Raw genomic sequence first — 16044 nt, forward strand, 5'->3', positions numbered from 1 at the left:
CAGGAATTATTTCTTTTTATTTCTGCTTTTCAAATGATTCCTAGTTGTAGAACTAGATTGTTCAGGACTTTAACCTGGCCTTCTCCCTAGTTTTCAGTTTTCTTTAGCTGAATTGTTGATACATGATGGGATGGCATCCTCACTGTCCACCATATGCAAAAGCCTGGGGTACATCACCATTTTGAGAATAGACTCAATGTTAAGCCCCAGTCATATTTGACAAGCACAGCTCCTGAAATCAGGGCTGTTCCTTAATGTGGAGATACCTATAACCAAGAAAAATTTATTGGGGCAATTTTTCAAAGCTGGTGCAGTGCTCTCAGCTATGAGTTCTGAAAATTGGCTTGTCCTAAACTAACTCGTGTTTGTAGCAGAGTTTTGTGGGTTTCACTCCTGCAGATTGAAAAATTCTGAGTTGGTAGTTTGCCTTCATCTGGGAGGGACCAAAATCATACAAGTTTCCATGTGTCCAGTTCTTGCAAGCATCTTATTTTAGCTTGCCTTGTGTCTTTATGGGCTCTGGGGTCCTCCAGGACAAAGAGGCCAGAGTGGATTACAAAGAAGACTTTGAGGGACTTGGGTGGAGACAGCTGGAGACTGAAGGTCATCTCTTGACAGGATGGGATGTGAGCTGACTGCCTTCAGGGTGGCAGGGAGAGTTTAATCACTAGGTACAAAAGGAGTGTGGACAGCAGAGGAAGAAGTGTCTTTCTCATGCAGAAAAGAAGATACCAGCAATGCCTTGCTAGAAACCCAGACTGTAAACCCATCTCTGAAAGTATTTCCTGCCTGTAGCCAACTGTGGGTCTTCTTTAGCTTAAGCAAGAGACCATCTGCTCTGAAATTGTATAGAAATTCACAGCTGAAGCCCCACCAGGACAGATTGCTAGGGCTGCAGTGAGGAACTCAACTTACCATTGATATCCTTATTTACCTTCCTGTGGTGGCACCCACCTCACCTCCTGCCTCCCCTTTCTGGGGTTTCCAGTGCCCTAGACAGGACAGTGAAATTTGAACCTTGAGAGTGGCCATCTTTAGAGCAGCTGCCTGGGAGGGGAGTGGGCACACATATGTGACAGGAAGATGCCATCAGTCAGTGCCACATCTCCCCTTGCACATGATGGGTGAGCCAGTGCTGCTCACCAGAGCCCACCCAGGCTTTAACTCAGCTGCTCCAAAGGTGCTGCAGCTGAGCTCTGAGTTACATGTGGCTCTTACAAGAATGTGCAGCACTTCTCTTCTGACAGTCTGATGACAAAAATGTTTTTTCCATAACTGAACTTTTGTTCCTAATAAAAACTCGGAAAAAAAATTACTTTCTTGGTCTGATTTCATCACTGTCAGCACTGTAAAGGGTGAAGCTCACTGTGAGGGCAAGGCACTTAGCCAGCACGTGTAAATGTGTATAAAAATGTTTGGCTCCTTATCTGTTAGAGTGGCTATATATGCTTTCTAGTAGAGAGTCCCAAAATAATAGTATGTAGGTCAAACCAGAGTAACTAAAATAGCAAGAACATTTTTACAATTGGAATCCAAATAATGACTTTTTTAAACTAACATCAGAATGACAAACTGAGGACTTACAGAGGTTTTCATTATTCTCCAAGCATGCAAAAATGGCTTTTTTTTTTTTTCCTTGTGGCTTAAAGTCCTAGATTTGAAATGACAGCAGCTTAGCCTGCTTTCAGTTTTAATACTTCAAATCTATACTGTGAAACTAAAAAGAACTGTATATTTTATCAGTCTGCTCTGCATTCATGGGGAATTTTATGCAGGGATGATGGTAAATACACTATTTCACTTTTCTGTTGCACTGGTTGATTTGGATACTAATATTTCACATTCATTAAAGAACCCCTACAACATCCTTCCTTTGCAAGCATGCAGCATACTGCTTGAGCTCTTTTCCACAGAAGGCATTGATTTTCCACTGAAAAGCTGAATGTGTAAAACCCCATCATGTCTCATGGGATTTGCAGATTGAATTTGCCTCATGAAATTAGGTCTTGTGTCATCTGTGGGCCATGCACTTGAGTCAGCTTTGATCCTGCATGCTGCTGCATTACTGCAGCTGGGATGTGCCACCTCTTGTGAACCAGAGATGTGAGGTCTTGGTGCTACACAGAAGATGCAATTTGCCATGAAAGCCTTGTTTAAGGAGAAGAATAAGATGACAAGGTATTAATCTGGCATTTATTTCCTGATGATCCCTTCCTGCCTCTCAGTTTTTTAGGTGATGTGGTGCTTATCTCCCATTTGACAGTGACTGTGTCCAGACAGTAGGAGTACCCATGGAAGGCACCAGAGATGGGAAGCTCTCAAGTGACACACTTCAGTTTCAGAAGTCTTCTATTGATTTGACTGGGGAGTGCACTTCCTATCAATAATGTCATTAAATGTCAGAGGAGAGGGAATATGGAGCTGAGAAAGCAAGCCCTTCTTATCTTTCAGGTGTAGGAATTTGTAGTGTGGTGTTAGAAGCACAGCATAACCTCAGGGCAGTGATACAGGGCCTGGCTGTGACAGTCAGGTTTGCATGGTTATATCAGTGTGCAGAAAGGAGAGATGCTACAGGAAGCTTTGCTGATTACAGGAGCATCAAAAAAGAGGAAGTGGCATTGCAGCCTTCTGACTTTGTTGTTGTGTTAAAATAAATGAACATTTAACTGATGAAATTGGCTTAATCCTATGGAGTAACACCAGGCAGTCATTAATAATCAGGAGCAGCTAAAGCATAGCAGCCTTTTCTGTACTGAATTCATGGATTTGGCTTCTGCTAAAAACTGGATGGATGACTTGTGAGCATGGTGAAGAACCAGAAAAGAGGCCAAGGACTCTTCTCTGTCAGCAATCATTAGGGCTGGCAGCCTAGAAAATGGCATTAGAGTTACTCATGTGTGACAATTCTTCTGTACCTGGCTGTTTGTCAGCCTGTTGGATCTAGATTTGTGGACCAGGATAATTTAGTTGTTTCAGAGCTGAAATTTACATTATCAGTTAAAGAAAAGGAAGACAGGCTCTTGGGGACTTCTGGAGTGATGGAAGAGAAATCATAGTGAGTCCTAATGTGCTTGCCTGTAAGCTCAATCAGGAGCTAAAAATACCACGTTTCCTGTGGATATTGGAGAACCTTCTTTTTTGCCTTTCTATTTTTGCAAGATTCTGCATATTGATTATGTTCTTCCTCCTTATTTCTGGGAGCAGCTATGATCCAGTTCTGCTCTCTGCCAAAAAAAAAAATTCTAGGCTGAAAAAGCCAACCTCTTAAATAAAAGCATTATAAATGGTAGCTCCTTTTGCATTTTTCTCCATGCCTTTTTCTGTGTAAGACCCTTAAAAGCTAGATAAATCCAGAGCATGTGTTTGATTTGCACTGTGCCTTTTGTTGTTTAATTAGAAAACTATCTGATGAAAAACTTTTTATTTTCTTGGTTCCATTTTGGAAGGTCAAATGAGAATTATTCATGTAAGTTTTGCACAAAAAATATATATGCAGTAGAAAAAGGGGAAGACATTTGAAACTCATGACTTTGCCTGTGAAATTTGCCATTATTTTTTAATGTGGTTGTGAATTAATTTATCTTGAGAGTGGCAGACATTTCATACAATTTCGTTTCCTTGATCCTGGACTAATCCTTTGTCCTGGTTAGTGGGCTTTTGCCTGATCTCTGTCGATAAGCAGCCTGGAGCCAGAGGGGGCTCTAATCTGGGAGTTCAGGGTGCTCCTGGGGGAAAGTGGAGATGTCCAGTGCCATTGTTGCTCCCAGTGATCTGCAGCCAGCATGGAAAGGCTGCTGGCATGATTTACAGCCTGTGCCTCTGGTGCCTTGAAAGGTCCATTACAGCCTGTCTGTGTCAAGGTCACCTTGGTGATGCCTGGTCTGAACCTTGTGTGTGTTACCTCCACAGTGGGGACCTGCAGGTGACGGGAAGTGGGCATTGTCCCTACAGCACTGCCCAGAAAGCCCTTGGAAAGGACAACTTCACCATGATTCCTGAAGGGGTCAATGGAATTGAGGAAAGGATGACTGTTGTCTGGGACAAGGCTGTAGTAAGTAATTACTTCCTTTTATAGGCTGAAAGGAAATTGAGTGTTGGCTGAATTATGAAAGCCAAGAGACTCTTGGCTATTGCTTAAGTGAGGTTCTGATATATTTCTGAGAATTCCCTGAGAGAATGTTGCTGTGGGGTGAATTGCTTATTTCAAAAACCTCTTCCAGTTTTTTAAACTCAGGGCTGTGTTTCACTGCTGACACTGCAATAGTAATGTGTTTTATTAGACCTGAGGCTTCCCAGACTCCACTGCTCTATTTTCCATTTGTGTCAGAGTGGATGCTTCTGAGAGATGTGGTATCTGGAGCAATTTAATGGTTTTGAAGTGGACCTCATATAAACGTGATGAATGGATTGTTTGAATTTGGGAAGTGTCTCATCGTTTTTGAAAAATTACAAATGGATGGCAGCTGAGCCTGAGGCTAAATGATGAAATGCTTTGAAGGAGAGCATTGCATGTAATTCATACTGGCATTCTTTGCAGTGGAGTGCCAGTATAAGTCAGGAATTTTTTGATGATTCCATGTATTCTTATGTATAATGCTATTCTCCCTCTTTGTCTCCATGTGCACACCCTGCACACTCACACACACTCACTGCATTGTGCTCGAATGCACATTGCAGACTGGCAAGTGGCAGGATTTACAGTCTTCTGGTGAGCACTTCTCCCAGAATATTTCATATCCACTTTATTCAGGGACAGTTATTGAGATTCCAAGCACAGAAGCAGCTTCAGATACCTGCCATGTAGAAGCAAAGCACAGCCAGCTGCTGATACTTTTCTTTTATTACTCCCTCAGTGGGAAGGAACAGCAGGAAGGGCTACAACTGCAGGAGGTGCTACAACATTACCACCTGATTACAGGTGGTAACAGGTGGTAACATTTAGTCCTGCTCCACTGAGTAGCTTATACTTTACATTTTATTTTGCCAGGCAGGAAATATGTGTTTATTTAATATTAAAAGTCTTGGCACTGTTGTTCTTCCTTAGGACATTGTTCTTACTCATTGCCAGGGAAGACCCCAAAATACTCTACTGAGAAACCAAAATGCTGTTCTGTATAGTTGCAATTACCATCACTGACTGTATGCCAAGGTCTGCTGGTGATGACATTTCTCCAGGCAAGGACTTTATAACTGGCTGTATTATTAGATGTATAGATCTGACAATAATGATAATAGAATGGACTTACTTTGCAAGAACTGTTTCCAAAAGTGGAATCTTGAATCTTTTGTTGCATCTCGTAATGCTCATATACGTTTCTCTGATTGCTTAAATATTTAAATAGAAATGACTAGGACTAGCAACAAAAACACTTAGGCCTCAGAGTGTAGAGAAAAGGATCCCAGGCAGCTCAGCACCTTGCTGGTATCATGTGGACTAAGGTTTCACTGTCTGTCCTTTGCCTGGAGTGACACTCTTGTTTATTTGAAACTTCCAAGTAAAGAGCTGCATATAAAGTCCTGTGTGACACAATCTCTGTTTCATGCAACATGACCAGATCTATAAAGGGATGCCTTCCAATATCTCTGTGACCTTTCAGTACTCTGAATAGTAAATCCTCATTTCACAAGCATGTTTTGTTCAAATCACATTGTTTTTTAGGCCACAGGCAAGATGGACGAGAGCCAGTTTGTAGCTGTCACCAGCACCAATGCTGCCAAAATCTTTAATCTGTATCCAAGAAAAGGCAGGATTGCTGTAGGATCCGATGCTGATGTTGTTATTTGGGACCCTGATAAGGTGAAGACTGTAACAGCCAAAAGCCATAAATCGGTAAGGAGGAAATGAAAACCAGCAAGGAAAAAGAAATGTCACTGTTGATTATCAGCTGTGGACCTAAATCATATCAATACCAATAGCACAGGATACAGAGGAGTGGGGTAATTGCCTGCTCCTGTTCTGAAATGGGTAAATATTTCAGGACATGGAGTACTGAAGTCTTGTGTTGGAAGTATTGTGATCAGGAAGGATTTCTTTTCTCTCTGCATATACCCTTGCACTATTTATTTTTCTTCATGCCTGTGGCAGCCCTATAAACAGGTGTGAATCAGCAGCTCTGCAGCTGAGGTTAATAAGGCTGTGAGAATAAATTTAAAACCAGCTTATTTTTTTCCTTACCTAAAAAGCACCTGAAATTATAAATTAATGATTAATTTTACAGTATTCTAAACTATGACAGATGATTAAATGTTTTGACAATACAGCTCTAATCAACTTCATGTGCCCTCACTGCAGAGTACCAGTTAATGACAGTCACTTTCATTTTGACTCTATTAGGTTGTCTATCCCAAAGTTGTTATCTTACTGTTTAGTGCTATGGCCCTTTTATTGTGGAATTCTTGCAAAAAGTTTAGTGAAAAATCCAGTATTGCATTTTTATAATACAAAAACCAAAACATTTATAAACCTTCAAAAAGTAAATTTGGGTGATTCAGTTTCTATTTCTCTGTCTTGGGATTTCTCTGTATTTTCAAGAAAGTAATAACCACCTGCCCTGTCATCCCTATTTAGATTCAGACCTTCCTGGGCTTTTCTGGGCTTTCTCAGACAGAAATATATGTGCTGGCTTCTTTGAAATTTGCTTGCACAGTCACAGCAGATGCACAGTGGCACCACATCCTCTGGGTGTCCAGCTGCTGAGTCACAATTTTCCTTCATATTAGGGCTATCATTCTTCTAAATGCTCTGGTTAGATGCAGCAAATTTTCAAACACAAGTGAAATCTTTAATTTGCAAAAGGAAAGCCAGAAAGAAAACATCTCATCCAGGAAAGTCTCATCAGAAAGATCCTATAAAATAATTCCAAAATCAAAATGCATTGTTTTTCCTTCATACAAAGCAATTTTATACACTTCCTAATGGTAGCTGTCTAAAACTTGGACTACAACTGTACCTATTATAAGTTACTAATGGAAAGAGGTCTTGCAGTGAATATGTTGGTTGATCCTCAGGCCATTGAGTACAACATCTTTGAAGGAATGGAGTGCCATGGTGCCCCACTGGTGGTCATAAGCCAAGGGAAGATTGTGTTTGAAGATGGGAATCTGCACGTCAATAAGGGAATGGGGCGCTTCATCCCTCGCAAACCTTTCCCCGAATATCTTTACCAGCGCATCAAAATCAGGAATAAGGTAAAGTCAGATCCTGTTTAATCTTTGTAACCAAACCCTCTTGGAAGCACAGTAACAGTTTTTAGTATTGTTGTGCTGTTCTGAGTCCATATCAGATGGATTGTATATGACTTGCTCAAAATATGACCACAAAACTGGTTGCAATAGTGAACTCATCTAACTTAGTATTAACAGTGTGAGATTCAGCAGGGAGAAGATGCAATTGCCTGTTGGAATAATTGCCTTTTGTCCAGAAATGCCTTATGTCAAGGCTTTTGAAAAGAAGTGGAATAGTAATAGAATTTACTTTCAGTTAAAATTCAGGAAAAGAGAAAGCTTCTTGTGAGGGAGGACTAGGCAGAATAAAACCAGAATTTGAAATTGCATACTGAACTGCTACACTGCAGAGAAGAAAAGCATGTCAGCCAGAGATTCTCATTATATTGGGCATTTCTGAACTGTTGTTAGTGCATTTGCTGGGCTGTGTATTAGCAGCATTAATGGCTCAGAAAACTTTTCTCTTTTGTTTAATACAAAGCTTTGGAAATTACTAAGATTAAGACTGGGTCACCTATGCTTTTGAATTATATCAGTGCTTATCTGTTGAAAACCAATTAGCTGGACATTAGTTTGGAGTTGTTTGGAAATTGTGTCTTTTTCCTGAGCAGGAAAGTCACTGTGTGAGCAGAGATAATGAGAAAAAATGACTAAACCTCATATTTTCTTCAGGCAGGATATATCATAGGCTGTGAGACTGGCAGCTTAAACCTACAAGTCAGTTGATAGCTTTTATCTTTCATCATTTATTATACAAATTCTGTCAAGCTTCAGAAGAAAGGCCTGCACTTCTTAGAAGGCATTGTAAAAAGCAAATGCACCTGCAGAAATTTTGCAAAATACCAATCAGCGTTTCATTTTTTTTTTACATTATCCATGTAGATGATACAGGCCACCTCTTCACAGTCACTACTTAAGGGTTCAGTGCCTGGGAGTGTGACATAAATTAGAGAAAAAGTCATCAAAACAGTGAAACCAGCACTTTAGAAACAGGTAGCACAGGTTAGTGTCTTGTAGTAGGAGTTTGAACAAAATTACCTGGGCTAAGTGTATTGCCAATGGGCCTAGGTTTTGGGAGACCTCTGATCCTGGGCAAGGTCTGCAAACAAAGGGACTGATATTTTTGCTCCTGCAGCTCCCTCTGCTGCCTGCCAAGAGGGAGAGCAGATTCATGCCCACATTTCCCACAACCAAATTTTAACCACTAAATATTTTCTAAAATATTTAGAAAAACCCATTGAGATTTTATGAGCTGCTGTATGAACATGCCAGTGCATAACAGAGGAATATAGAAAAACTTCTCAAACAAGGGACTGCAAAACACAAGCTGGCACTATAAACTTATCCCTGCAGCAGGGATAGCAATATAAATTCATGCCTTTGTGGGTCCCTGGAAGATGGATTAATTGATGTGATTGGCAGCTGCTCTCTTCTGGGCATTAGTTTTGGCTCAACCTGCCAGACAGTGGCTCATCTGAGCCTGATGTCCCTGTCATCAAAAGCAAGGAAAATGCACTGATTGCTTTGAGAGCTGGATCAAACCCCTGTGAATAGTGTCTTTCTATACAGTATTTTAATTTCACTTTTAACCTGTTGGGGAAATTTCTCTGAAACCATAATCTTATAAGACACAGGTTTCTGATGTTTTTGATGAGCTTTGAATTCTGCAATTCAATGGCTTCAGGCTCTTTCTGAAAACTGGAACTGTTCTTATTAAAACATTATTTCCTAGATTCCTATGATTTTAAGGCCAGTGAAGTTGTTTTGATTGTCTTTTCTAGTATTCCTTGTAAGAACTGTACAGCAAAAAAATCTAGAGACCTCAAACTGAAATCAGGACTCAAATGACAGATACTTTATTGACAAATATTGTGAGATAGATGCCCTGCCACAGTCCAGTGAGCAATCATGCAAATCACTTTTCTAGTTGACGACAGGAAGTAGAAACTTCAGAAATTTAATTTAAAAACTGCCACTCCTTCTCAATGAGTTCTAATAAAGAGAATGACCACTATGAAGGGGAGGAGCAGAGGAAATACAGGTAGGAGAGAAATTGCTGCAGTTGGTATAGAGGGTATCAGTTGTGCTGCAACCCAAGTGTGACTCGGCAGCTGAATGGAGAGAGGTGATTGTGACTGATCCTATGTGAAATAAACAGGTCACACCTGTTCTTTTGAATCCCACTGCTCCCCTTTGATTGTGAAGGAAGCCTGATAAGGAACTCTCTTGTAATTTTTAGATCTATAAAAATGGAGGGAGGAAGCTTCATAATTTCCTTCATATATAAAGCAAACTGCACTTTGCTTTCGATACAAGGTGTAAAAGTGTTGCTAACTCAGCCAGTGCAGAATGCAGCTCTGTGCTCACTGTTTTCTTCCTACAGGATCATTAGGCAGCATTATCTGAGCTGAGTGTCTGCATTTTTACTCTCCTCTTGTTTTAGGTGGGAGGACTGCAAGGAGTCTCCAGAGGAATGTATGATGGGCCTGTGTATGAAATCCCAGCTACGCCAAAATACGCAACTCCTGCGCCATCAACTAAATCCTCCCCTGCCAAAAACCAGCCCCGACCAATCAGAAACCTCCATCAGTCCAATTTCAGCTTATCAGGTAAATCAGCCTGACTAATGAGAAACCTTTTAAAGCCATGAGTATGGATTGCTGGTGATGAGTTTCAATTATAATTATTTCTTTAGTCCAATAGAAAAGGATTGTATATAGTCATATACATGCATATACTTACATTTATATCAGTATATACGTGTTTTTACACATTCATTGTTAGGAATATTTTTCATGTTGCCAAATATTCAAAATATTTTGAATCTTAAATTTTCTGTGTGTCAATCTTCCAATATTATTTACCTGGCCCATTGCAATTACTGAATTCTCTGGCTGATGTGACTGAAGCTCCTTGGTGGTGTGCACAGCTGGTGGGACTTGGGTCTGGTGCAACCTGTGGGTCTCACACATCTCACAGGCTGCATCCCCAGCAACTGCTAGACATGGAAACCTCAACTGTCCTTGTCCATGGTCGTAAACCATGTGCAGACATTGTTCATAAGCAGATTGGAGTATTTCTTATCCTCTGCTCTTGGTGTCCAAAACATTTTCCATGGTACATAGGAAACAGACTGGAAAATCGTCCTTTGGGGTTGCTGGAAATAATTCTTGTCATCTGAAGAGAATTACAAGTGTATCAAATCCTTATTCTTCAAAAGCCTACAGCCCCAGTGGTGAATAATGCATTCATATGATGTTATGAAAGTCACTGGATTTTCTCCCTTGTGGGAGCTAATGGTGGAGTTTTCCTACTTTACATATTCTTTCTTTAGAAACTAAATGAAACTTGTGTAAGAAAGTCCTAGGAGAGCAAATATTTTAAAACCCTTCTAATGAGGTGAAGTATATTTTTCCCCATACACTTGGGGCCATGGTGAGCATATACAGATATATATGAAGCTATACAAAACAAAAAAAAAGTGCACAGAAAGTTCACATCTTAGTAATAAGCAATAATTGGTATTTTCATAAGCATCTGAAACTGTGGTTTCAGTGCACTGCTTGATTGGGCACTACCCAGGCATCTAGTGGTACAAATTTGATCTGAATGAAGCAAACACAAAATTAACCAGAAGCAGAGACTACAGTAACATTTTAAATGACCCTACATGTGTATTACATTGCCTCTAGGAAATGGAGTGTGATAAGACAATATTTAGCCAGTCAGAAAGCTTACTGTCCCATTTAGCTTAACCTTCCAGCATTTAAAGTACAGTTTGAAGTGGCTATGAGTTAGCATCTGCTCAGTGCTTATTTCCTCATGGATTTATGATTGCTAACATAGAATATATGTTCCTACTGAGTCCAGGGGACAACAGTTCAATAAATCTACGACAATGAGGCAGGTTTGAAGAATTCACTCTGCACATATGTGTTTTGGGGTATTTTTTGTAGCTAGTAATACTTTCTGCCAGGTCTTATCTCACAAAGGGAACTGTAGGTTGTCATTGGCTCTTCAAGCCAGTGGAAAACAATTTTCCATGCAGGGTGAGCATTAGTCTGATCCTAAACATTTAATTCCACACTTCTCATTGAAGACAAATGTGCCTTGAAGGTCTGTTGAGTCATGCTCAAGAGAAACCAGCTGGTTGTGGTGTGAGGGAAGCATAGCCAGGTAAAATGTCAGTTCTGATGGTTTAATCCCTTTCATAGCTTTGTTTCCTCACTTTCTGTTGTTGCAGGAGCTCAGACTGATGACAACAACCCACGTCGTACTGGCCACCGCATCGTGGCACCTCCCGGTGGGCGCTCTAATATTACCACTCTTGGCTGAAAAATGATGATGGACAGATACACAAGGATGAAGGATCATGGGAATAATGTCCATTCCCTTCAATATCTGTGTTATTGAGCCCACAGTTTCATTTGGTACTAACGGAAATAAAAACCGAAATGTCTTTATTTGTTTTTTTTTTCTTTTTTGTTTTTTTTTTTTTTTCTTTTTTTTCTTTGTATAGAAAGAGGTGATAATAGTGTGGTGTGTTTGCTTGGAACTACTTGCCTCACAATTGTGCTTTCATGCCATAGTCACCTTAAAGCATGGTGCTTCCATTGCCCCTTTAGTGACTACAGGTTTTAGCTTTGTCTCGTAACTGAATGATGGTTCCTTTGCACCCTTTCTCTGTATTAGAGTAGTTAATGCATGTTACTGAGTTATTTATGCAAGTTGCATTCTGTGAGTGAGTCCCTTTAGAACACATTGCCAACAATTGACTAGACACAATGCCAAGATTAATGTCTGTATTTGAGAAACACCACCAAAAACACTAATGAAGGAAGAAAATGGCCATCTGGAAAGTAAGCAGTAGAGTAGTATAGGCAGCTTCTGTTTAATCTTTAATTTATTATAAATCCAAGAAGCACTTCTCTCAAGACACAGAAACTCATTGGGACACGTAATGACAAATGGTCTCCGTAGCACCTGTCTGTTCCCACTCAGCACATTCCAGGTCTGTGTCCTTCTTGTTTCCATTTTAGACAGAGCCATAATTTTTACATACCAATGCCATTGCCACCCCTGCAGGGATTTCTCCACCTGGGCAGTAGTGCTCTCCTTCTGCATGAGATTTTTGGTACTTACAGATAATCCAAGTTGCTGTCGGATTTTTAAAGTTTTTGTACAAATTTTTTCCTTTGTAATCACATGCATTTTTACTTACTCTACCGTATCAAGATCTACTAGTCGTGGTTCAATTTCTGAATTCAAAGCTTGTGAAATAAAGGAAATTAATTGATGGGTAAGCATCTTCCTCTGCTTTCCAGTGCTGTGACTCAATGACTGAAAATTTGGAATGGAGTAACTCAAGAGAAATTATCTTTCAAGTTGACATCATGCAGTAGAAAGAACCTCCTTAGGTCACAAGAGTTGATAAGTGTACAGGTCTGCATATGCATACTATAACAGTATATAGTATGTCTTATTAAACAGTACTTACAGTATAAATGTACTTACTAAAAATTGTAATTGCTATTTACTAAAATGTACTAACTAATGGTTGGATTCAATCTTAGAGCTCTTTTCCAACCTTAACAAGTCTGTGATTCTATGACATTGTAGGTGACTCAGTTTTGTCCAAATTAACTTTCTCCCAAAGATCTTCAGATCTACATCTTATTTGCCTAAAAAGGGGTAGGTAATTCATTGTTATCATCTGCAGTACAGAACCAGTACCCAGTGCTGCAGCTTGACCTATGCTATATTTTACTTCATTGTGGTTTTCTCTGCTGATTGAGCTGTCTCCAGGCAAGGCAGGAAAAGAACATGCTGTGCAGGTAAGGTAAGGGAAGTGGACTTGAATTCCCTGAGAGTGAAGGAACTATTTCTCCTTGTCTTTCTAACTCTCTCACAAACTATGTGAAGAAACATTATTTCCTGTCACTTTTTCCTTGGCGGCATTGCAGAAGCTGTGGGAGGTGTGGGCTGCAGTGGAAGTGGATGCTATGAGATTAGCAGGTCAGCAAACACCTCCCCTTGTGCTACTTTGGCTTCATCCACTCTACAGAGCTGCAGCAGGAAAAGTCTTGCAGCAGTGGGGTGCCACTGGAGTGGTTTTATCAGCTGCACTGTTTGACCACTGAACACCCATCCATGCAGCAGGAACTTGTGCTGGCACAGCTCCTGTGGTGTGCATGCCAGGTGCATGTGAACCATAATAGTTTTGGGAAGTAGCCTACCTGAAGCCTGTTACTCTGAAATTAGTATATTGCCACCTCCTGCTTGCCTGGGAAAAGAACTGCTACCCTGGAAAAATCCACTTTGGTCAGCCTGGTCTGAAACCTGGCAGCAGAGCTAGTCTGAAGAGCCAGCTTTTCCTTTGGATTTGAGCTGAACCAATGCAGGAACATTGTAATTCAGTCTGCAGTGAGCTGAACTGGTTGCTCTCAAAAAAGAGGAAAATAAAGCTTTTCATGAACAATCCCTTCTACTAAGAATTCAAATTCATGTTCCTTATGCCTGAAAAGTGCCTTCATCCTCAGGTTTCCTTGCTCATTTGGTGGTTCAGATATTTTATATATGAATTAAAATAAATTGCTCACTTGGTGGTTCAGGTTTTTTATAGGAAGTAAAATAACACTAGCAGAGAAGCCTGAGGACAGTGTGCCCTGGAATAACCTACAGCCTAGTGGGTAAGGCAATCCTGAAATGCCAAGTCTCTATCTGCCTTGTCCTTTGCTATGAGTGTTGACAGCCAGCAACAGTTGTGGTGATGTAACCCTGACAGTAGAAATACAGCTGGTTTGTGAAGCTATATGGCAAATTTGAGAGCAAGAACATTCCAGAACTGCTGGTTACAATTTCCTTATTGCATTTCTTGCATGTTTTTGTGCAAGTAGCAATGCTTGCTCACCTCCAAATAAAACTTCTATTGAATGTATGAGGCTTGTCACACCTGAGGTAGCAGAAATGATCACTGTGTAACTTGTGTTGAGATTCCACTTTTCCTACACACTTGAGATCATCTTAAACCAAGAATCCTTTGCCTACAAGCTGGTCAAAGATTCACTGTTGAAATGCATGTATTTTTCCGCAGTGAAGTATCTGTGAATATAATGTGTGGGTGTTTTGAGAGGCATTTCGTGGTTCAGTGCTCCTGTGTGAAGAAGACTGTGCCTGTCAGGTCACTGTGACTGTCCTGTGCTGTGTCCAGGAAGCAGCCTGAGCCCCTGCAGCCATGGCACTGCTGAGAGCAGCCTGCAGGAAGCCTGTGGATCCTGAGCTGTGCCTCTCCAGGTGAGGTGAAGGGTGCCTCACCTGGATGGTTACTGTGAGTCCATCAGAGAGGTGGCATGTGCCATTGCTCATGGACAGCAAAACAAAGCAAAGCAGTGCTTCACCTGGAGTCTGTTTCACAGCAGTGCCCCTGCCTCTACATCACTGACCTGCCCTTAAAAAAATAAAACACCACCTGTAAAGAAAATGTGGATTAGCTGGTGATCCTGAGTGTATGCTGCAGAATAGAAAACTGCACTTGAGTTTGGTCCCTTGCAGGAACACCAAGGTGGGAGATAGGAATTTGGTGAGGAGCTGCTGTTATCTCAACTGCAGCTGGAAGCAGTGCAGAATTTTCAGCCTTTCTGAATAGAAATTTCTAAAAATCTACAGCAGGCTATGACCTTTTAATACCTTATATAAGCTCTAATGATGTAAAACTACTCTTCCCTATTTCTATTTACAATAGTCAGCTTAAAATTAGTCCCTATGACCAGCCTGGGAACTATCTATTAACCAAGGGATGTGGAAGGGAAGACTGACTCCATGGATTGTTTTCTGAGTGTACTTTGGACCAGTTTATATTTTGTTACAGTTTGTTTGCTACCAGAGCAATGCAATTGCATGTTTAAATTCTAATGTTTATAGCAAAGGTTACTAATTATGGTGCTAATACTGCACCAAAACTGACAGCTGTCTTAGCCTTCAAGTGTTTCTCTTGGCAATGTACTGGTCTTTGTCCTCAAGAACTAAAATCTCAGACTAGACCAGGTCAGATGACCATCTGCTCTGGGTTACAGTAGCCAGCAACACAAGCTGGAAGGAGGTCAGAACAGCAAGCATATAATGTTAATCCTCCTCTGAGTGTTTGCTTCATTTCCAGTGCTTTGTAATTTCTTGAGAAGCAGCAGAATCTCTGTAGCTCTCAGTGAATTTGTCTGCCATGCATTTGCCAAGGTGCTTTTAAATCCATGTGAAATCCTGCCACTAATGGCTTCCTGGAGCAAGGAAATGCACAATGGCAAAGTGTTGATCTAGTCCTCTTGGCACAGTTATTTCTTGCTATCTAGACCTGGCATGGTTCTCAAAGACCTCACATGGCAACAGCCTTACAGACCCAAGGGAATGGCAAGCAGAATTCATTAGTTTGCCATGGTTTCATCTTCTTGATATAAACATTTGTCCAAGGAAAATTCTTTAGGATATAAAATACCTACACAGATATTAATCTATCAGTGTATCTAAATATACAATGGCACTAATTACACTGTAGGTGTCATGTTTCTAAAAAATTAAATATTAGAAATATCACAAATCTGCATGATAAACCACTAGAACAGACTAGATAGACATAATTACATCAGTCTGGAATAACAGTGATTTAATTCAAGTTCTATCTTAATCCTGTGTAATTGTCAAGGAGCTCTAAGTACAAAAAAAAAGTGTATTTTATTCCAGGCTCAACAGAACACTGGATTCTGCATTTTTCATATTTTTTGTCGGGAAGTGTCCATGAATTCAATGCTTGCCTCTGAATTTTCACCTCCC

The 16044-nt window shown here is 40.5% G+C and overlaps 1 protein-coding gene across 2 annotated transcripts in view; it reads left to right on the forward strand.

The window, feature by feature from the left end:
* Positions 1-11683, forward strand: part of CRMP1 (collapsin response mediator protein 1) — a 47670-nt gene extending 35987 nt beyond the window's left edge. For both annotated transcript variants that reach the window (XM_079306710.1, XM_079306711.1), the window contains exons 10-14: positions 3910-4051; positions 5660-5830; positions 7009-7188; positions 9668-9833; positions 11468-11683. In XM_079306710.1, the coding sequence (XP_079162836.1) occupies positions 3910-4051; positions 5660-5830; positions 7009-7188; positions 9668-9833; positions 11468-11559 (751 nt within the window). In that variant the 3' untranslated portion in view covers positions 11560-11683. The remainder of the gene's footprint in view (positions 1-3909; positions 4052-5659; positions 5831-7008; positions 7189-9667; positions 9834-11467) is intronic.
* Positions 11684-16044: the final 4361 nt, after the last annotated feature.

Source organism: Erithacus rubecula (genome assembly GCF_903797595.1).
Source record: "Erithacus rubecula genome assembly, chromosome: 5".
In the NCBI taxonomy this organism is placed as follows: domain Eukaryota; kingdom Metazoa; phylum Chordata; class Aves; order Passeriformes; family Muscicapidae; genus Erithacus; species Erithacus rubecula.